Below are 22715 nucleotides of genomic sequence, written 5' to 3'. Positions count from 1 at the left end.
TAAAGCAGGAGAAATTCACATATCAAGTTTGTCAATCACGATGCTGAATATGCTGCATTACCAGATGTTGGTTTCTTTACTGCTGTAATCCAATAAAAATCAACACATTCAAACCCAATTATTTGACGTGTTAGAATTTAGAAGGTTAGATCACATGACTGAGCTTAATTTCTTTAGTTTTACTTTACATGTTAAAGAATGAGCATCAATTTAACTACAAGAGTGCCATTTTTTCTTTTGTGCCAATTTTCCCTTCCCACAATTAGCAAGACAGCCCAAAGAATGCTCATGGGGACTAAGAGAAGGGGAAAAAAAAACAACAACAAGACATTACACCATGAAGCCAGCTAATTAGACATAGACATCAAATATATTAATGTCCATATTAAAAGAGACAGTACGAGGAAGAGGGGAGATGTGAAATCTTCACTCCGAGGAATCAAGATTGATATCCAACAAAACAATGGAGTAGATGAATCACATGTGCTCTAAAAGCCAAAATAAAAAGTAAGCGGAAAAAAGGGTCGAGATAAACATCTAACAATATGAAGAAAACAGATATAAATAGATAATGTCAAAAATATTTGTCTTCGAGAATATACTAGCCCAAATGACATGAACAAAAAAAGGAGAGAGATACAAGCCTTGTATATCAAATTTGTGCCATCTACTTTTACTTGCTAAACTTTAGAAGCCACATCAACTAGAAAATAGCTGAACTTTGCACAGTGCTAGACAGTAGAACCGCGTTTGCACACAAAAGATAACCATAAAGAAATATATATATTTATAAGATCTCAGAGCTCATAATAATGAGGCAGTGAAAGGATAGACATCCATAGATAATTTTGAATATTAAAGATGCAAATATCAATGGAAATATTAATGGCTTGCTTCTCTGCTCTTCCTAGTGTAGACACTGGATGCCCCAACTGTTTCTTGCAACATTTTCCTAAGGCTTTGTTGAACTTAAGGGTCAACAAGTAATAAACAGCCAGGTCCCATGCCAAACTGGGCTCTCTGTCACCAACACTAAACCATTTTGGTTCGGTTCGGTTCCGTTCGGTTCCGTTCTGTTCCGTTCCGTTCCGTTCCGTTCCGTTCCGTTAAGTTAACACTTGTATGCCCTTTAATTTTCTTGTATGCTGTTGATGTGGGACTTATTCCCACAAGCCATATTCCAACAGTTATTAATGACAGCACCATTTTACTCGCACAGGCCAACCAATTCCCAAGCCATATCAAGGAATAAGCATGCATAGGATTTTTCTAACGCTTACATTACCGATCAAGCCTCTTCCAAGACAGGGATATCAGAGCATAACAACAGGGAGAAGGATAAAGGAAAAATAAAACTAGTAGAAGTGCAAGTAATTCACCTCAACACTCTTCTTCCCAAACCATGTGCCTATAAGATATTCTTCCTTGTCTTCTCCTTGATATGAATACTGAAAAATATAGCAATCTCCACTATAAAATTTTGACTGATCAGAAGCTTGAAGGAGAACCTTTTCCTGGCCATCCACACGCCAAACCTGTTCAATCAAGTTTGGAGATTCAGTTAGCAACTTGATCAAAGGATATGCACACGTGTCGTTGATTTCGAAGAACAATCACAAAATCAAAAGGGTAATTTTCATTTGCAGTCCCTCAACTTTATTATATTTTTAATTTGATCACATAACTTCAATTTCTTCAATTTCTTTCTTAAAACTCCTTCAACTTTGATTTAAATATCATTAAACTCCCTCTTACCTTCTATTGGAGGTTTTCAGGTTAATTCAATTAAAATATTATTTCTCTTTTCTCACTTCTTATATAATTTCATCTTTTCCAATCAAAATTTAATAGATTTTAGATATTTTAGCTAACAATAATATATTTACACTAACAAAAATATATATAAAATTAATTTTTATTATTTCTGATTATTAAATATAAACTTTGTAATTCTTTTAAATAGAATTAAAAATTTTTTACTCTTCTTATTAATTTATTTTTTTATGAAATTAAGTAGTAAGTAAATAATCAAATATTAACTAAATTGTAGCAATTCATATTTTTAAATATTACAATAAATATTACTAATTTTAATTTCGATTTTATTTTGTTAAATATTATTATTATTTTAATATTATAATTATTATAAGTTACCATTATTAAAAATAATTCAAATATTTTATCTAGTTGAAATATTTATTTAATATTAATATTTAAAATAAAATAAATAACAATATTATAATATAGTAAATAATAATAAATGAATTCATTTACTGCCTTAACTTTTTTTTTTTTGCTTTTTCTTTTATTTGCATGCTTTACTAAATGTTAGCAATAACATGATTGTATATTGAAATTTGGTCAGAATAAACAAATCTCTCATCAATAATAATAATATTAATAATAATAATGAGTCCTTAAAATTAATAATATATTTAATAAATAATAATTTTTGGTCTTAAAACTATTATTATGTATTTTTTTGAAAGAGAAAAATTATTTGAACAAAGTTATGGAAGAAAAGAGAAAGATCTTTTTTTTATTTCTTTAAATCTGGAAACCTACAATAACAGGAGTTTTATGATAACAAAATCAAAGTTGTATGAGTTTTAAAAAAGAAACTAAAGTTGAGTGATTAAATTGAAAACACGATCAAAGTTGAAGGACTATGGGTGAAAATTACCCCAAAATCACAACAAGTTCTACACAGACAAAGAAGCAAATAAAATTGATTATAGAGACAGAAAATACAATGATGCATTTACAAAATAACCAAGATGCAAGTCATACACAGAAACTGAACCTGTAACCATTTATCAAACTCACAGAAAAAGAAGATTTATATGGTTATGCTTGCACATATTTGCTTACTGATATATGCATTCATATAAGTAGCACATCTCACACAATACATTTATTGACACACGATGCTCTGACATTTCAACAACATTTCTAGAATATTTTGAGCACTTCCAAAAAAATTCATGTTCCTGAAGTATTCTCACGACCCTACTTTATACAATTTGAAATGAATTCCAACGAAACTCTGTTAGGACAAAGTCCATTTGTCCCTATACTTCTTGAGGACGTTCAAATAAGCCAAAAATAACCTTTGGTTTGTCAAAGTTAGAACAGTAAAAGAAGAAAAATAATAAGAGAAGTTTTGCATAGTTCAACTATAAGAGTCTGCGTCCATGGGGACAAAACCTCAGAGGAATACATCTTTATTCAATTGTATTTTATGTCTCGTAATACATAAGTTTTCCTATTCATAATGGAAGAACAAAGACTTATAGCATGATATCATAAATTAAGGAATTTTCCAATTAATTAGAAATCCCTCAAAATAGGAACATATAGAATACAAATTGACTTTACAAAAAAACTCTCCTCACGTTGAAGCATAAAATCACATTAATTCCAACATAGTCCGAATTAACCCAAAACTTTTTAATTAAGACCCAAAAAATCTATGTTTTGACAAAGACTAAAATTCAAAATTTTTATTAATAAAATATTAATTTATATTTTTATTACAGTAAAATTTTTATTATTGTTAAGTAAATCAAAAATAAAAAATTTTAACAAACTAACCCCCAAAAGCCAAAATCAAGAAAAGCCATTAACCCCTAAACTGAAATCAACAACAGAATCACAAACCCAAATCATCTTCTTCTCGTAAATCTCAGATCTATGTTTTGAATCTCCTTCTTCGATCTTCGTTTCCTTGCTCGCTTCTCCTTCTTCCTCTTATTCTTTTTCTTCAATCTCTATTCCCCCAACCTCCCAAATTGGGTCATGAGAGTCCACAGCAAGGGATTTCTACTTGGTTTTTACATGTACAAAGATCAAAATATGGGTGAAACTTGTGTCTGCAATCTTTATAGGTACTGTATCCCACTGCAGTAGATCTCTACTTGGGATTAAATTATATTCCCTCTCATACCCAAACCTAGCGCTTGCTTGGTTGTGCTCCTTTTTTTTCACCAAAGTTGTTGACTTTTAAGACTTGAAATTACTTAAGTTGTCCCAAATGTTGCTGTTCAAGTAATTGCAACGCAGATTAAGTTCTTTCAAACTTGAAACATCCTCTACTGATTTTGGGAATGGACCCGAAAACCAGTTTGAAGAAAGGCCGAGATATTTCCAGCTAGGCCTCTTGTGTTCTTGATTTGCTTTTTGTAAAAAAAAATTGTAATAAAATAATATATAGTTTAAAATTAGAAAAATAATAGTGTTACTAAGTATTTTTATTATGTTTAGGGTTAATTTTACCTGGACAGTTATTTTGGGCTTAGAACATCCCTATACTTTTAAGGGGCAAATTGCACTTTATTCTAATTATGTTTCATGTATTCCATATGTCTATTACAAAACATCTCCCACTTCTGCTACCTATATATAAACATACAGCAATTCCTGCATTACCTTGCAATTCTGGTAAAAACAGGAGACGGAACAGGAAGCAGATAGTGGATATTGGATCTAAGGGAAGCAAAATATATGTACAGCACCATTGTTGAAAAAGGAATGCGAAAAACAGGACCCTTAGACCAACTTGTAACATTCTACTTTGTTTTATGTGGGAATTTTCAAGATTCCTAATATAAGTTGCACAATCAAGAGAGGAAAATAAATCAGAACCAGCCTCCTAGAAACCTAGAATCCCAAGTTGAAAAAATTATTAGCAATAGGAAAAATACATACAGCACCTGCAGATTTCCTGTGACATCAATGTACGGTTGAGGTTCTTCCTTTGCTGGAGCAGCTTTCATAAGACCCTTGACATTTACCCCCTGCCGTCTTAGAAGTGCTGTAGAATCACCAACAAATAAGGAACTAAACTTCAACATGCTACTGAAAAAATACCAGCACCAAAGATAGTAGAACTCATGAAAAATAATGATGAGTATGTGAGATTCTTAGGTAGAAAACGGAAATGCAAGAGTATTAAAACCTCTAAAACATTGAGTTACTGACCTGCAACTTTGCTTCTACCATCCTCAGACACAGCTAAATTAGCAGTCTGCGGCCATGATTCAAACTTTGACCGGAACATCACTGTCTCAAAACCCTCAATTACGCGAATAATGTGGGAGTTTGGTCGATCAGCTACATGGACTATCTCCTGATTAGCAAGATCAACAATAAGCAAGGATGACTGAGAATTTACATTGAAGTAAATATTATAAATTGTCCGTACTCCATAGAGAATATGGGAAGAACTAAGCAATACCTCTGCAGCTCCACTTGCAGCCTTCCTTTCATCAAGTGAGGTATTTCTCCCCATCCATACAAACACTTCCAATCCACAATCTAGAATATAGCATTTATTTGTGTCTAGTAATTCCCTTCTCAACGGATCTGCATCAACAGGTTCTGACTTCCCCTTCTCAAGGCTAGAAAGGAAAACATGTCAAACAAAATTGCTACACCACTCTGATTATTCTCATCTCAAAATACATAAGACAAAATTATTGGCATTGCTATCTAATTTGGCATTAAATATGGCGTGCAGAAAAATAGAATTAGAACAAAAAACAAAGGGAATTCAGACTAGAACATTACCAAAACAGCTTAGTAGGATGAGAATCAGCAGTCTTATCCTCATCAATGGTTATTTTCCTAGGAAGTGGAGCAAAACCGCCAAAGAAACCCCAGAATTCTCCAGTTTCAGCATCAGCCATCAATTTCCCATCCTCTGTAAAATGGATATTATTTTCTTTTCTTGGAAAAAAGAGGCAAGAGCCAGTTCAGTATAATATTTGACTTTCCAATGTAATGCTCCACTTACCAATGGCAGCTACCTCGCATTTTCCGTCATGATAAGTATCCTTAATGTACTGGACTACTTCCAAAGCTTTAGCTCTCTCTTGGATGGATGAATTTGAACCATTAAATTGAAAAATTTTTGACTTGGTATCAAGAATAAAAATGTCATCATGGTTGAGTGAGGATCGAGCAAACAGAACCTATCACCAGCACCAAAATAAAACCTTAAAATAGAGACAAATATACATAATGATTGATGATAACAATTCTTCATCATTGGAAAAGTTAAACTAATAGACTTGCCTCTTTTACATGGACAACATGTTTTCCTTTGCAGACAAACAAGCGGGTTTGGTGCTCTTTGGCATCAGCATGTTTGAACCCAGATGCAATCCCACCTTCTTGAGGTATGATGCATGGTTTAAAATAAGATAGGAATCTCTCTGTTTCATGGCCTTGTACTTCACGGTACTGTACAGCACGACCTCCAAGGGCTGCATCAAGTTCAACAGTTCTGATGGCAGCCGCACCTGCTTCATCCTATTTTTAAAAGAGTTATGGTCAAACGACCTAAAGCAAAGCACAAGACACTAATAGGGACAAATACCAAAAATATATGAAAAATAGTCTCACCTGAGAGGTATCTTTACCCAGCCAATAATGAATATCATGGCGTAAGGCACCACTTTTTAGGGAAGTTGTCTGCAAAGGGAAAAGTAGCATCAAGCCATCAACATATTTAATGAAAGAAAGGGTGGAATCATCGGTAGTAGTCTAGCAGAGAAAAGAAATGTCAACCAATGAACCAAAAATACAGTCATCCATAGATCGATAGTTATCATATTGATATTGTTAAAAATTGATGAGATTTTCCTTAAATTAAGGAGAAATTACAATTAAGGAATTAATTGTATCTTAATTCAAGGGACATGTCTTCCTTAATTTAAGAATTCAAATCTTGGTAGTTTTAGTGTTACAAATATGCAATATGTAAAATGTGAAGGGGTGTGATAATTGAGTAAAGAATAAAAGATGTAGCCTATATAGTTTTTCCTTCTACTCCTTTCCTCCTCTCTTTTTCTTCTTAAAAATTCATAAGATATTAGAGCCATCAAAATTTCTGGGTCTCTTTTTTTGTTCTTATTCTTCACATTTTCATTTTTATTTATATAAATTATAATTAAATTCATCATGTATACTATCCATGTTATTAATAAAGAATTATCATAATAATTATTTTGTACTCAATTAAAATATTCAAATAATATAAAGATATTTTTATTTAATAAATAATTATTTATGTAAACAATATTGTTTACATAATTATATATTATGAACTTAAACATTTAAATAGTATTTTAATTAGACAATTATATATTATATTGAATTATAACAAATAAATACATAATATTTACATATATAATAAAATTATTTAAATATAAAATTTGAACGGATGTACCATCTTGTTAACAAAATAAAACTTGAGGAATGTAATTGTTTCAAATTAAAAAGAGGGTAAGGAAATTAACGGTAAATTTGATAGATGGACCATTTTGTTGATGGAATCAAATTTCTGGAACTATTATTTCTCAACAAAAACATAGCAACTACCTTCTGGTTTTTGACATACCTCAAGAACTAATTTTTAGTTTACCCTATATCTAAATCCATATAAATAAAACTCTATAAGGACTAGAATGTATTCTATAATTTCCCCAATAAACTTTACATTAATATTGAACTATAATCCTAAGCATGTTGATTGAATTTTCTCGAATACCTTAGATGCATCATTCTCCCTCAGTAGGAGAAAACTCAACCTCGAGTTTTGAAATGCCTAAATAGCAAAAATGAAAATTTCTTTAACAAACCATCCTGCTTAATTGGTCCTCAAAAACAATATAAACACTTGAAAGCTGCCTTTGGATTTATTCATGACTTTAGTTAGAATAATGAATACAGTCTCCTTTATTCCTTTTATTCTTTTGTTCAATAGCATTCTTGAGAGAAGATTCCTATTGTTGAAACTCAATCTACTTCTGATGCAAATAAGGGAGCAAGTTTTATTGTTGAAGCTTTAAGGAAAACATTTTCTAGCATGTTTCGTTCTTGTTCTAGCTTATCATCCTATTACAATTGGCTCTTCTAGTTCCTTCCTCTTCTATTCCACCTTTTCTAGTTGTTGACCTGTAGTTATATTATACCACACACCGAGAGATGTGAAAAAATTCTAGAATGTAATTGTTGCTTATATTTTTTCTTTGCTATAAGTTTGACCCCAGGGACTCCTGTGTATTTCTTTGTTGAGTGGCTTTGAATGCTTGGCTTTTCATAATAGTCAACAATGGATATGCTGCCCCTTTTAGAAGTATACACCACATTGTGCACCTTTCCAAGCAATAGGGTGGCAAATACTTCTCTTGTAACATAGCTTTCATCTCTCACCATGTTACAATTGGCAATTTTCTCAATCTTGCCATGTCTAGCTCAACACTGTACTACCATATTTTTGCTAATACAATGAATTTGACATTCCCCCATGCTATACTTATCAAAGTATGATCAAGAGAATTAGCCAATAACAACACAGAGGGATCTAACAAAACCTTCAAAATTAGGAATCTCTACTTTGCCTCAATACTTCAAATATATTTTGGTTTCCCTACATCATGCCTAGGTTTAACTTGAGGATCTTAACTAGTTGTTGCTTGCCAGAGTTAGATTACATTATCCATTTACCTTAAGCATCCTATCCAGCTTAGCTTCCTTTGAGTCTAAGAGTTTGTGAAAGGATAGCATTAAGAAGCCAATTTAAAAACAAAGAGAAAATTTGCAAATTGTGAATAGTACAAAAAAGGTTTAGACTCCTTAACTTCCTTGAGCATTACACCCAAGGTTCCATAAGCACCACACCTTGGGTTTAATTGCATCATACAACTTGAAGCATAATTGCTAGAATTTGTATTGATCAATTTCCAAACAAACAGCAAGACTCAAACATAACACTTGAAGAATATGGAAACCAAAAAGTAATCATTAACCAACATGGACTCTAGTACAGACTCCTAAAGAAATCAAGACCTTTCAAGAAATATGAAGTTACAATATTATCCCTGCAATTTGACTAAAGGAACAACAACTAATATATTGGATAATTCATAATATAGTCCCTGAGATTTAATAAGACCTAGAACTTGGTCCTTACCATTTTAGTGAGAAACAATTTAGTCTTACTTTCATAATGTAAACAAAATAGCTATTCTGTTAACATTCAATATTAAACTATAATAATTTAGTTCTTTAAATTTCATTTTTTATAACAGTTTAGTCCTTTTAATTTTCACAATTTGTAACAATTTACTCCTTATAATTTAATATTTATAATAATCCAATCCCTTTAATTTGAATTCACTTCTTCAATAATTAACAGTTGACTAATGATAAATTTAATGGAGTAACTATTTTGTTAATAAAACAAAAACTCAAAACTAAATTTTTTACTATTAAAAAGGCAAAGACTAAATTGTGGGTTTTGCTAAATTTTGAGGACTATACTGTAAATTATCCAAATATATTTAAATGCAAGTAATCAAGTAAACCTTTAACTCTAGCTAGGAAGATGTAGGATAAAATAAGGATTTTAAAATAAGATTTTTCATGATTTTAAATCTTATAATGTTTGGTAAGTTGAAATATAGCAAAAGTCATAGGTCAATGCTTAGTTATTTTTTAAATGACAATTGATCCTCAAATTCTAACAAATTAGTCCTTGTCAATAACTACTTTTCAATAAAATTTTAGTCCCTACAATTGTGTTTATTTAACAAAATAATTCATATATCTAAATTTTATATTTTAAATAATTATTTATTTTATATCTAAAGATTATATATTTATAAAATTTTATTATATTCTTTTTCAAACAAGTAATATAAATGAAGATTTAATTTAAAATGTAAAAGCTCAAAACATTTATAAATTAAAAACAAATAATAACCTTGAACGCTATATGTATGATTGTGTATTATCAAAATAAATTATATTAGATCATAAAAATATAAAATTTTACATATTTTTTTCCCGATAATCATTTCACAAGAATTTTTACAATTATTCATTTCTTAAAAATACTACTATAAATTAGAAAAAAAGAACTTTATAAAATTATATGCCATAATATAAAAAAAATAGAGTTAAGCATTTGCTCAAGCATATTATGTCTTATGAACTATTTTTTACTATTTCATACTTAAATAATAATAAATATAAAATGTTGAATCCCACATCGGTTTGAAATAAGGATAATGTGTTAAAGGTCTTAGACACTCCTCCCCCTTGAAATAGTTTTTGGAGTGAGTTAGATATGACTCAAATTTAACATGGTATCAGAGTCTTGCCACTTTAATTGGCATAAGTTTCAAATCTGCCACAAAAAATTAAGGTTAACTAATAGGTCAAACTTCTAAGCAACTATATCAAGGGAGTTGTTCGACACCACCCGTCTCGAAAGAAAGCCCATCAAATTTTTGGCTAGATCCCTGGCAACGCAGCCCCGCTCGAGCACGCGCGTGTCCTCATGGGCCACCAGAGCATTATGTGTCTCCTTCCACGCATCGGCACATGAGCCTTTCTCCGAAGTCCTTTTCTATCGACGCTCCTTTCCAGCTCTCTTTCCAACATATCGTGCCTCTGACCGGCCCTGTTTCGTAACCGGATTCTCCTTTGAGCTTTTCAAGGTGTTCTAACAGTAACTTAGTTGTTTTTGCCTCTTTGTGTTGCTAGCCCTTTTTTACCTTTAAAATGTTAGATAAGGCACTAATAGAGGTGATGTACTGTCCGATTCTGGTGCAAATAGACACATAATGAGTTTCTCTAAACGCTTCCTTAATTACCTTCCGTGTCTACAAAAGGAAACGGTCAGAATAGCCGATGGTTCTTTTGTTCCTATCTCTGGAATCAAAATGATTGTTTGTACTTCCAATATTAAGATATACTCTGTTCTCCATGTTCCTCATTTCCTTATTAATCTTTTATCTGTTAGTGCTCTTACCAAAATTCTTAACTGTAAAATTGAGTTTTTTTCCTTCAAACTGGAAAGAGGACGGACTATAGTAAACTGCACAATGGCTTATATATATTAGAAGAGAATCTGGGTTTGAATTCACCTCGGGTTCTTTTTGGAAGAAATCAATATGTCAACCATGAAATCATACAGTGGTATTGACGGTTAGGACACTTATCCTTCTTTGTTTTAGAGAAACTTTACCATAATTTATTTTCCAAAGAGAAACTTTACCATAATTTATTTTCCAAGGCTCAGTGTGGTTCTTTAGTTTGTTATGCTTGTGAGTATGCTAAGCATACAATAACCTCTTATCACTCTAGTAACAATAAGAGTACAATCCTTTTGTGGCCATCCTTTCTGACGTTTGGGAACCTATTCAAACGGTCTCACTATCTGTTAATCATTGGTTTGTTATTTTAATCGATTGTTGCACTAGCATGACTTAGATTTATTAGATAAAGGCAAAAAGTGATGTGATTTCTTGCTTTCAAGATGATTTGTACTCAATTTGATGCTAAGATAAAAGTTTTGAGAATTCATAATAGTACAGAATACATGGATGGTCGTTTTTCTGCTTAGGCATCCGTTGAAAGTAGCCTAATCTCTCCTTTTCACCATGAACCTTCCAAAAACTTATTGGGGAGATGCAGTTTTAACCGCAGCTTATCTCATTAATAGAATGTCTCTCCAAACTCTTGCCTTTAAAAATCCTTTAGAGGTGCTACAAGGGAAAAATGCTTATATTGTTCCACCAAAGGTATTTGGATGCACGTGTTTTATTCATATTAGGACAGGTGGAAAGCTTGATCCGAGAGCTCTTAAACGTGTATTTGTTGGGTACTCTCCCACACGGATTACAAGTGTTACCACCCTCCATCTAGAAAATACTTTGTCAGTATGGATGTTACGTTTAGAGAGACTGAACATTACTTCAATATTACACCATCACCTCCTCAGAGGAAGAACAATAAGAGAGAAAAGATGATTCCTAATCCTATAACTCTAGAGCATTTTACTCTAGAGGAGACTACTGTATAGGGAGAGACTATTGGTGATCAGGAAAAGATAACTGGGCATTTGGATAAACAAGATTTAAGGAGATACTCAATAAGAGACACAACAGAAGCAGAAAAAGCTATTGTGTAGCCTACTTAGTGTCATAAATCTTCCTCTTCTCCATCTGGTGAACCTTGAGCTCATTGATGATCTAAATAAACCAAATGCTCAAAGAAAAGACGTTAGGTCTTACACAAAATACTCTATTTTTAATTTTCTCTCTTATGATCCTTTGTCTCCATCCTATAAAGCCGTTACTTTGTCTATTTTTTGTGTCTAATATTCTAATCGAAAGAGAGCAATGATTGAAAAAATGAAAGCCTTAACTAAAAATGAGACTTGAGAGTGATGTCTCTTTCACCTTAAAAAAAATCAGTTGGCTGCAAATGGGTGTTCACTATGAAACACAAAGCAAAGGGATCAATTGAAAGATTCAAGGCCAAACTAGTTATAACTCAAGGATTTGACCCTATAAATTTTGTTATTTGAGAGGAAATAAAGGTTTATCAAGGTATTTGTATGCTTTGAATAGAAAAACTTAACCACTAATTTAAATTTTGTTAATCTTGCTTGTAGTATATGTGTATAATGTAATTATCACAGGGAGTGATGTTGCAAGCATCACATCTCTAAAAGAGCTTCTTAAGTCACAGTTTTGACAGGAAAAATTTGAGCTCCTTGATTTCTTGGGCATTGAGATATGTATTGCAAGAAAGGCATTTTCTTCTTCCAAAAGAAATATGTTCTTGATCTTTTGGCTAAGACAGGAAAGTTGGATGGGAAACCTTATAGTGCACCAATAACCTCGAATAATTGGAAAGCTGAATTATTTGACGGTAACTCATCCCAACATTACATATTTAGTTAGTGTAGCGAGTCAATTACGTCTTCCTCTACTGTTGCTCGTTGGGAAGCTTTGGAACAGATTCTTTGCTAATTGAAAGGAGCTATTTGAAAAGAGCTCCAAGACGTGGTCTGCTCTATGGTAATCATGGACACTCGAATATTGAAAATTTTTCTAATACAGACTAGGCAGGACAGGAATTGTGTTTTCGTGGGAAGTAACATAGTCTCGTGGAAAAGTAAAAAAGCAAAATATGATATTTCGTTCTAGTGTTGAATCAGAGTATCAAGCAATGGCACAAGCCATATGTGAAGCCTTGTGGATGCATCAACGGTTAAAAGAGATTGCTTTCAAGAACTTGATCCCTACTAAATGGTAGTGTGAAAATCAAGCAACTATCCACATACTTTATTTGTGAAAAGATCCATCAGAAAATAATTAATTTGATCTTAGGCTTGAACATAGTTTGATATAGGGATTTACCTTCCTTTCTTAATTAGGTCTCAGTGTATAAATATGTTATAATTCCTATTGTGAAAGATACACTAAAATTATTCACCACATTCTCTACAATAAGAAAGATTTTCAAAAACCAACTAAAACATTGCATAGAAAAACATGGGTGTCTTGCATATGGGAAATCATTCAATGGTCTAAAAAATTAACCGACTAAACCAATCTAGTTCAATTTTTTGGTTCAGTTACTCTGATTTCTCAGTTCAGTTCAATTTAAAATTTTAGAAAAATTCAATTTTTGGTTCAGTTTAATTCAAATTTTAATAAAAAATACATTAAAAACAACGAACCAACCAAATTATTGGGCCTTTTCAAGTTTAACTAAAGTTTTAACCCTAGACCGCATACCCTGCATGCGATAACCTCAAATCCGACCTAAAACCTTCTCCCACGAATTTTCTAACCCTAGCCAACCACCCCTCATCATCCCATCTATCTCTTTCTTGTTTTCTTTCTTCCGTTGCATCTCACTCACAGCCCATCGCCAATGTTGACTCTCACGCCCATCCATGCAAGGATCATCTCGGCTAGAGCTTGTCACTTTCCTCTCAATCTCTCAAACTCTTAAATCATTGATGGTAAAGGATCTCTGTTTTGCTCATTTATGCTTCAATTGAGACACTTCACATAATATGCTTCACAAGATCATGAATGTTCCATCTTCATGAATTATCTTGAATTATCAGATCACTTATCAGAAAATAAAGCACAGTTTTAAATTTGCAGTTTTTGTTATACATAACACCAACAAAGAAAACAAAACATAAGCAAAAGCAACAGTACAGTAAAAGCATGAAATTATCTTGAATTATCAGATCACTTATCAGAAAATAAAGCACAGTTTTACATTTGCAGTTTTTGTAATACATAAAACCAACAAAGAAAACAAAACATAAGCAAGAGCAACAGTACAGTAAAAGCATGAAAATCAAGATGTAGAAATTCAAATATTGCTAGAAAAATGTGCAAGAAATTCCTAACAATCAAGTTGAAATTTAATGTTGGTTCTTTTCCAAAATACTTCTGAAAGCACACAAGACCCTCCACAATGGTATATCTAATGGAAGTCCACACTCATTCTTATGAGTGTCACTGTCCCATCACCAAAATAAATGTCAACATTATAGCTGATGATATCAAGGGTATCCCTTTGAAATCCAAGTAGACCATGTATGCAATAAAATACAATAAATAAAAAAACAAATGGATGATAAGACACAACTAACCTTCAAAACAACATAGGAGTCGCCCATGAAAAATTTCCCATAAGAGGACTTTGGGACGGGAACAGGACAAAAGTTTTCGATCCGCCATATTTCAAGTCCACTATATATTGGTTAAGGGCAATATTACATGAAAAGGTTAATAAAAGCTTAAAAGCAGCAATAGCAAAAACCCTAGTCCTTTGATTTATTATGAAACTACTGTATGCAACCCTTCACAGCAACTGAAACCACAAGAAAAGAAATTCAGAATATTACATCATAGGAGAACATGGTACAACAAAGATGATGTATATTCATCAAGGATACGCCTTCTGTCCAGCTCCTTGGAAAGCTGGATCAAGATCTCTCATGGAAACAGCCATATTGTTTCTGCTCTTCAATTCTTTGTACTTCCTAAACTTTGGCTTGAATACAGACACAAGAGTGGCCTGAAATAGAACTGGCAACATCATTTTAGACATGGAATTCAAAATAAGATATAAATCACGGCAGTTACCAGGTAGCATATAAACAAATAGTTCCAAGGCCATAACTCCATAAAATGGAGATCAGATGATACACCCAGTTAAGAGGGACAAAAAAATAGCATTGAACCTAGCACGCATGAGAGACATGTCAAACATGATTAGTACAAACCTAATAGTTATAAAAAAAATTCATCAGTACTTCTAGGCACATTTAACACAACTCATTATCATCCCACATCTATCACAATGGAGAAATTGTTCCAAATAAAGAGAGGGTGGGTGGCAACTTAACTTCCACCGAAATTATTCACTAAGACTTGCAAAAACCCCTGAAACTGTCCTTTTAGAATTATCTCATCAGCAGCTAATAGGTACCATATTATTCCTTCCGAGGGAAAGCCCTAAATAATTCCAGAATTCAGAATATGAATATAATTTATTGGAATGCTTCAAAGCCGGTTTGACAGTTTATGCTTAGAATTTTGTACAGCCAATTTGACATTTTGTGATCAGAATTTTCAATCTCATCATTCCACAAGCTCTTAAGCTCACAGATCTCCAGTTTTTTTCCTATTCCTGCATCACAGCCTCTCAGGCTGAGGATTACAGCACATTGAAAATATCAAACTAGAGAACTACAGAATTCAAAATACTATTCAGTTGTATTCTGACAGATTCAGTAAGACTCCAATAATGTATTTATGTTCAGCCAGAATTAATTACTCACGGAAGTTGTTACCTCCAACACCAATAGATAATGCAACCAACTAAAATCAAATTCTAGAACTGCATAGGTTTAGTAAAATGGGCTAGCAGGAAAACACAATTCATCAACAATATGGAGTCAGAAATTAGCCTCAAATAATTGCCAGTTGTTTCCATCTACCATCTGTTTGTTCAGTCATCCCCATTAAACCTGATGACATTTCTGCCCATCTAAGTAAGACATTTCATCATATGCAAGTTTTGGAATATCAATAACCGCACATGGTGGGGTAAAGATGGGCAACTGACCCTGACCCTTACCAAGACCAACAAATGACAAATTACAGGCACAGCAAACTAAGGAAGATTCCTGGAAAAGAAGAAAATGAAGTTAACTAAAACCTACTAACCCGGGTAATGTTTGAATCAATGGACGAAGTCACAGACAAAAAACACTTGAGAAATGAGACATCAGCTAGTTATCAGAACCAAAAGTATAAAACATTTTGGAAAGGTAATAAAATATTAGTAGAAAGAAAGCTAGGCAAAATTCCATAGGAATAAGGAATAATAATAACAATAATAATATAAGAACTAATCCCATATTGGATATCCAACATTCTAAAACCAGATACTTCCAATTTCCCAAACATCGAAATCCGATTGCATCTTATACCTCGCAAAGTACCACCCCTAATAAAATTCACATTAAAAAAAAAAAAGAATATCAGCTAGATCATGTTGCCCACCACTTTCTTTGAGCCAAATCTCATAACAAAATCAAACCAACACACCCCAGATCAATCAGAATTCATTACTAAAAGAGTTTCTAGGAAGACAAAGCTTTCAAAAATACCAGATCAAACACCCAAAAACAGACAAAACAAACCATAAATAACAAAGATTTTGCTACTTCCAGTAGCAATTCATAGAAAAATAATAAAAGGTTAGAAAATCCCACGTTCTTCCACCACCTCACCAAACAGTCTACTTGTAACGACTTAATTGGATTTAGTAAAGGAACTTTAATTTAAAACCCATATGTTAAAAGCATTAAAAATGACTGAAACCATAAAAATTCTCAATTTTGAAGCCAAGATACCTGTTATTTGGAGGAGATACTACAAAAAAGAAGCAACCCAGATCCAATCTAATTACCAAAATCAGAAGAGAACCCTTTTTTTTATTTTCCTGGACTGTCAGAGTTGGAAAATAGCTGGTACAGGGAGAAAGAAAAAGGTGTGTGTTCGTGAGAGAGAGAGAGAGAGAGAGAGAGAGAGTAGGGTGGGGCTAATAAGAAGTATAGCTAATGAAGTTTAGAGAGAACAAAGCTAGAGAGAGGAAAGAAGGAAAATGGGGAGAGAGAGAGAGAGAGAAGGGTTGAGGTTTGGAGGGAATGATGAATGCCAAGGCGTGCTTATCACTAACGGCAGCAACAAAACAAAGGGCCACCCCACAAGAAATGAACTGTTATTAACATTTAAAAAATATTTATATTTTTTAAATGGAAATTGAAAACAGGAGATTAAGAGTGAAATATAAGATGTTTCTTATTTATTTAAATGTATATATTATTAAATTAAATTTATTAATATAAAAAAATATTTATATTTATATTTAAAAAATTAATCACAGTTAAAATTTAAAAATATAAAGACTAATCTCGTTGTAAATCTCAATTTTCTATAGACAGTTAAAAAAAAAAGGATATTTTTACTTGAAGGTAGATTGATAGTTTTCTTGTCAATTGCAGTTGTTGTATTGAGGCATTGCTTGCTGTAGTTTGCTTCAGTTTGCAAAGCCCATTTTAAGGAAATTTAACATTATTAGATTAACAATATAATTATGAATAATATAAAGTTAAAAACCTTTATTACCTGCAACTTTGTTTCATTTTCATTTTTCACTGGGAAAAAGATTTTTTTTTTTTTAAAAAAAAAGGAAAGGGGAATCTAACAGTCTCATCGTTATAAAAAAGAATAATTCCAAAAAAGATAAATAAAAAAAAAAAACTCAAAATTGATGGTTCCGTTATCTCCATCAACCTTTTGCAGACAGAATTTGTTGTTGATCTTGCTGTAATCGAGATTCCTTTTGAATGCGTGTCTGTCATTAGGATTTTTTTATTTTATTATAAAATTTAAAAATAATAATAATAATAATAATAATAATAATAATTTGAATGAAATTGAGAAGGAAGAGAAGAAGTCCAAGTATATGGGTTTATGGTGAGTGAAGTCTTTGACTTTCAAAGGGAAAATAAGGGAAAGGGAAGGAAGAAGGATGCCACTTCATGCCATGAGTTGGATCCGACAAGGCATTGGTCTGAATTCAATTTTTATTTTGATTTTGCAATTCATGATGAAATCCAACTGAAAAGAAGACCACATGAGAGAAAGACAAGGACGATTTGAGTTTCTCCGGGGAGCAAGGCGGCAATGGAAGGCCGCCAAGTCTTTTTATTTAAAAAAAATTATTGTTTAATCTTTAAAAAAATTTATTAATTAATTTTTATTTTAAAAAATATATCGAAATATTTCTAATATTTTAAAAATATAATAATAAATTTATTTGTCAATTTTAATTATTAAATATTATAAAAAATTTTAAATATGAATTAAAGAAATCTATTAATAAATTTTTAAAATTATAAAATATTTAATAATTAAAATTAATTTAATAAATATTTTAGAACAGTAAACAAACTTTTATTTTATTTTTTTCAAAACTTAAAAATTAAGTAATAAATTTTTTTTTTTGTAAAATAAAAATTGAATAAGAATTATTTTCCTTAAAGAAGAATAAGTCCAAGTTGAATGATGGCCATTTGGCTGCGGGTCTGTCTTTGCGAGGACAGGAACAGAGTAAAAGTTAAAAGAAATTAATAGTAAATTCCACTCATACATTTCTCTGGAAAGTTCAATTTTTTTTATATTCAAATTTTTTATTTAAAAAAGTTATTATTTAATCGTTATCAAAATTAATTAATATTATTTTTTATTTTTAAAAATATATTAAATAATATATTTAATTTTAAAAATTTAATTAAAATATTTTTTTCATTAAAGTTTAGATAAACTGCAATTTAATCCTTCTGATTTAGTGAAATACAACCTTTCGTCCCTCTATTTTAAAAAACCTTCAATTTAATCTTTTACATTTAAAAGAACTACAAAATAGTTCCTACTATCAAATTTTCAGTTAACCTTCTATTTATTTTAATAAAAATTACTAAATTACCCTTTAAGTAAAAAAACACAGAAGGAGGAGGAGGAGGAGGAGATCGGGAAGAAGAAGATCGAGAAGAAGAAGAATGACGTCAAAATGGGTCTTCATCTCATCCTCTATCTCCTTCTCTGGCTTTGCCATTAATGGACAAAACTATCATCACATATTCAAACCACAGAACCATACACAAACTATTATTTCCTCTGTTTTTTTCTTTTCTCCTTCTCTTTCCAAGAAAACTTAATTGATTCATTGATATAATATAATATTAGTATATTATATATTTATTTTGTGAAATTAAGCTGCAGCTACAGTTCCTGTACGAGAAGGGTAGTCTCGATTTCTGATTGGGGAGATGGATTTCTTCTGGTCTTTTTTCCTTATAGCTTTCTTCAAAGCAGAAAGATTCCAATTCTTTTTTTTTTTGCTTCATCTATCTCTATTTGCTCTTGTCTACACTCTTCACTACAGAATGGTGTGTCCCCTCTGCATCAATTAATTTCACCATTAATCTAAACAGTTCTCAGATTTATAATTAAAGAAGTGAAATTCCAGAAACCGTAAAATTAGAGAGAAAATAAGGGGAGAAAAAAAAAGTACCTATACATGAAGATGTCTCTGTTGTTACCCAGTGGTCTCTTGCAAAGAAAACAAGCTTCTAAGAAGAAGAAGAAGAAGAAAAGAATAATAAGAAGAAGAAAAAGATCGGGAAGGAGAGAGAATGGGTATTTTGGTCTTTTAATTAAAATTAACGGTGACTTAACTGAAAATCTAACGGGAGGGACTAATGGCATAATTTTTAAAAATCACAGTGACTAAGTTAAAGGTTTTTTAAAACAGAGAGACGAAAGGTTGTATTTCACTAAATCAGATGGACTAAATTACAGTTTACCCTTAAATTTTAATACAGCTACCATTAGTTTTGCTCTATTAACCATATATAAAAATTTAATAAAAAAGACTTTTTAGTAAAAATTATATTTTTCAAATAAAAGGAGCAATTAATTAATTTATCATATTATAAAAATTAAATAATATTTTTTAAATATTTCTAAAATAATTGTTTGTTTTTAATTATGAGATAGTATATTATAATTTTTACCATAGAAAGGCATTGTTTTCTATTTGAAACGGAATTTTTTAAAAAATTAAAAAATAAAACTTTAATACAATGGAAAACTGGGAAAATTTAAAAGTATTTTAGTTTTTCATTTGAAAATTTGATATTTGCATGAAGAAAATTTCTTTTTCCAGTTTTTTTTTAAATAAAAAATTAGAAAACAGCTCAAATTTTCTATAAGTGAAAGGGCCTTTAATTTTTTGGCTAAATTTCTTATTAAGCTAAAAAATGAAGAAAATTCAATAAATTGAACCTCGAGATGTTTAAGCTAAATTATGAATTTTAACCTAAAAATCAAAGTACTAAACTTTTTATTTTTATATAAATCTAGGAATTTTAGATGCAAAATTTTTATTTTTAAAATAAATTAAGCTTAAATTGAATTTTCTGGACTAATTTAAACAATAAATTAAGGATATGCTTACATTAAAATGGGTGAAATATGAAAAATATTAAAATAGATAACAAAAATATTTACAAAATTAATAGTAAAATAAAATATTTACCTTTTATATCATGTCAACTATCCAAATTGATAATATTTTCATTGATACTTCTACTTATTTCATAATTTGTAAATATTGAAAAATTAAAAAAAAAACTCAATATTAATCGAGCATCAAACTTATATATCAATACTAACATAGTAAAATAAATGAAATTTTTGCATATCTTCTTCAAAATATTTCAACATTTGCTATATTTTCTTCAATATAGTTGCAATAATGAAATTTTTGCGGCCAATTTTATATATATATTAAGGCTTCAACAATTTTAGAAGTTAAAAAAACTCCTAAAAAAATTTAGTATTATACCCTGATGACCGCTGAATTTCTCCATCCAATTATGAGGTCGGGCCGATAGTAGCAGCCCACAATCAGGAGGCTCCTAAACCCCCGAATAAACCAGACCCAACCCGTTCATCCTCCTGATCGGACTCCTATTTAAGTCACTCAATCAGACCGGCCCGGCCCATTTCAGCCTTAAAGCCAGCCATTTCCTAGGTTTCGGTCATTTTCCCTCAAATCCGGTCACAAGAAGAAAAGATTGCGGGTCCAGTCATTTTGCAGTCCTGTCCACTCACGCGCCGCCAAAGGGAATTAAATGTTTGCCTGACACAGGGAATGTCTTGGGGTTATCCATACGTACGGACCTGCACCAAGGGGTAGGTGGTCCTATAGCGGAGAGGTCATCTCGCGTGAGGGAGAAGAAAGAGGATAAAAGGGAGGAAATACTCTCCTCTAGAAAAAAAAGCCTTTTTTTAAGTTTACAGAACCCTTGTAAAACCCTATTTTCTGTATCTCAGATCATCATACCCCAATGCGAAAAGCTGGCCTAAATGTACAGTAGAAATAAGAATTATCAAAATATCTCCAGCCATATGGGAAAGAATGGAAAACCTAATAAAATTTTCTACTACTGGGGAACCAGCTTCGATACCAGTAGTCCGAGAGTTTCCAGATGTGTTCCCAGACGAACTTCCAGGACTACCACCTGATAGGAAGATAGAGTTTGAAATTGAATTGCTGCCTGATATCAGACCTATCTCTATTCCTCCCTACAGGATGGCGCCAGCAGAGTTAAAGGAGTTGAAAGAACAGTTACAGGATTTGGTAGGTTTTGAGCTAAAAACACAAAGTTGTGAAGTTTGGAGAGTTTGAAGGAGAGTTGCTCCAAAACTCCACGTTAGGATCGTTCATCTTCTTGGTTTCAAGAGGTAAGTGAAGATCCTGAGCTTGTTTTCATGATTTATGGAAGATTTTGGAGGTTTTGGGGGAGAGTTGCATGATTAGGGTAAAAGAGAGTTTTCAGAAGTGAAAAGATAAACTCATTCTTATCCTTTCAACCGACTGAGGGCCTTTTATAGGTGGCTGGTCAGACCACCTTCGGCGGCCTATCGTGAAACCGAAAGCCATGCAAGTTCGGCGGCCGAATGTCACCTTCGGCGGCCGAACCTGGCTTTTCTGCCTTGGTTCTTTTCTTACAAAAACTCTTTTCATTTTAGCGTAAAAACAGTAAAATATACTACATTACTTTAGAAAAACATAACTCTTACCCTTCTAGAGAATTTCGACATCCTGGATGCCACCGGACGACAGGAATTCCGATGCCAGACTCTAGCCGGGTATTACATTCTCCCCCCTTAAGAACATTCGTCCCTGAATGGTCCTAAAACAAACATATAAACATATAAAAAGGAGGAAACTAACCTCAAAACAGATATGGATACTGCTGGAGCATAAACTCCCGCGTCTCCCAGGTACACTCTTCTAGATTATGGTGGTTCCACAGGACTTTCACCATAGGAATAAAACAGTAAAACATACTACATTACTTTAGAAAAACATAACTCTTACCCTTCTAGAGAATTCCGACATCTTGGATTCCACCGGACGACAAGAATTCCGACATCTTGGATTCCACCGGACGACAAGAATTCCGATGCCGGACTCTAGCCGGGTATTACAGTAATATTTCAAATTCTTCATCGTCATCCACTACTAGAATACTTTTATTAAAATAGCAATCCAAATTAGACTTACTTATAGCTTCTTCAATCTCAATTTAATGATTTAAGAATTGACTATCTAACTTCGTTTTTAATTTCTTTTTTAATCCTTCCCTATCAAAATTTTCTTTTACACTTTGAAATTATATTATCTTCATTTCTATTTGCATTTTGAGTAGCAAATATTTTTTTGTATTCATTAAACAA

The 22715-nt window shown here is 31.9% G+C and overlaps 1 protein-coding gene across 2 annotated transcripts in view; it reads right to left on the bottom strand.

The window, feature by feature from the left end:
• The window catches only part of LOC110616976 (villin-4), a 33595-nt gene extending 16618 nt beyond the window's left edge, over positions 1 to 16977 (bottom strand). The window contains exons 1-11 of one of the 2 annotated variants that reach the window (XM_021759527.2): positions 16754 to 16977; positions 14786 to 14907; positions 14480 to 14579; positions 6406 to 6474; positions 6076 to 6312; positions 5795 to 5972; positions 5569 to 5701; positions 5237 to 5399; positions 4981 to 5128; positions 4713 to 4813; positions 1380 to 1535 (exon numbers count right to left, since the gene is read on the bottom strand). In XM_021759527.2, the coding sequence (XP_021615219.1) occupies positions 1380 to 1535; positions 4713 to 4813; positions 4981 to 5128; positions 5237 to 5399; positions 5569 to 5701; positions 5795 to 5972; positions 6076 to 6312; positions 6406 to 6474; positions 14480 to 14579; positions 14786 to 14841 (1341 nt within the window). In that variant the 5' untranslated portion in view covers positions 14842 to 14907; positions 16754 to 16977. Of the gene's footprint in view, positions 1 to 1379; positions 1536 to 4712; positions 4814 to 4980; positions 5129 to 5236; positions 5400 to 5568; positions 5702 to 5794; positions 5973 to 6075; positions 6313 to 6405; positions 6475 to 14479; positions 14580 to 14785; positions 14919 to 16753 lie in introns of both variants that reach the window. The other variant, XM_021759526.2, reaches the window with a different exon arrangement.
• Between the last annotated feature and the right edge of the window lie 5738 nt (positions 16978 to 22715).

This window comes from Manihot esculenta, chromosome 6 (genome assembly GCF_001659605.2).
Source record: "Manihot esculenta cultivar AM560-2 chromosome 6, M.esculenta_v8, whole genome shotgun sequence".
NCBI classification, from domain to species: Eukaryota; Viridiplantae; Streptophyta; class Magnoliopsida; order Malpighiales; family Euphorbiaceae; genus Manihot; species Manihot esculenta.
The sequence above is the reverse complement of the archived record's forward strand: the minus strand, read 5'-3'. Positions and strand labels throughout refer to the sequence as shown.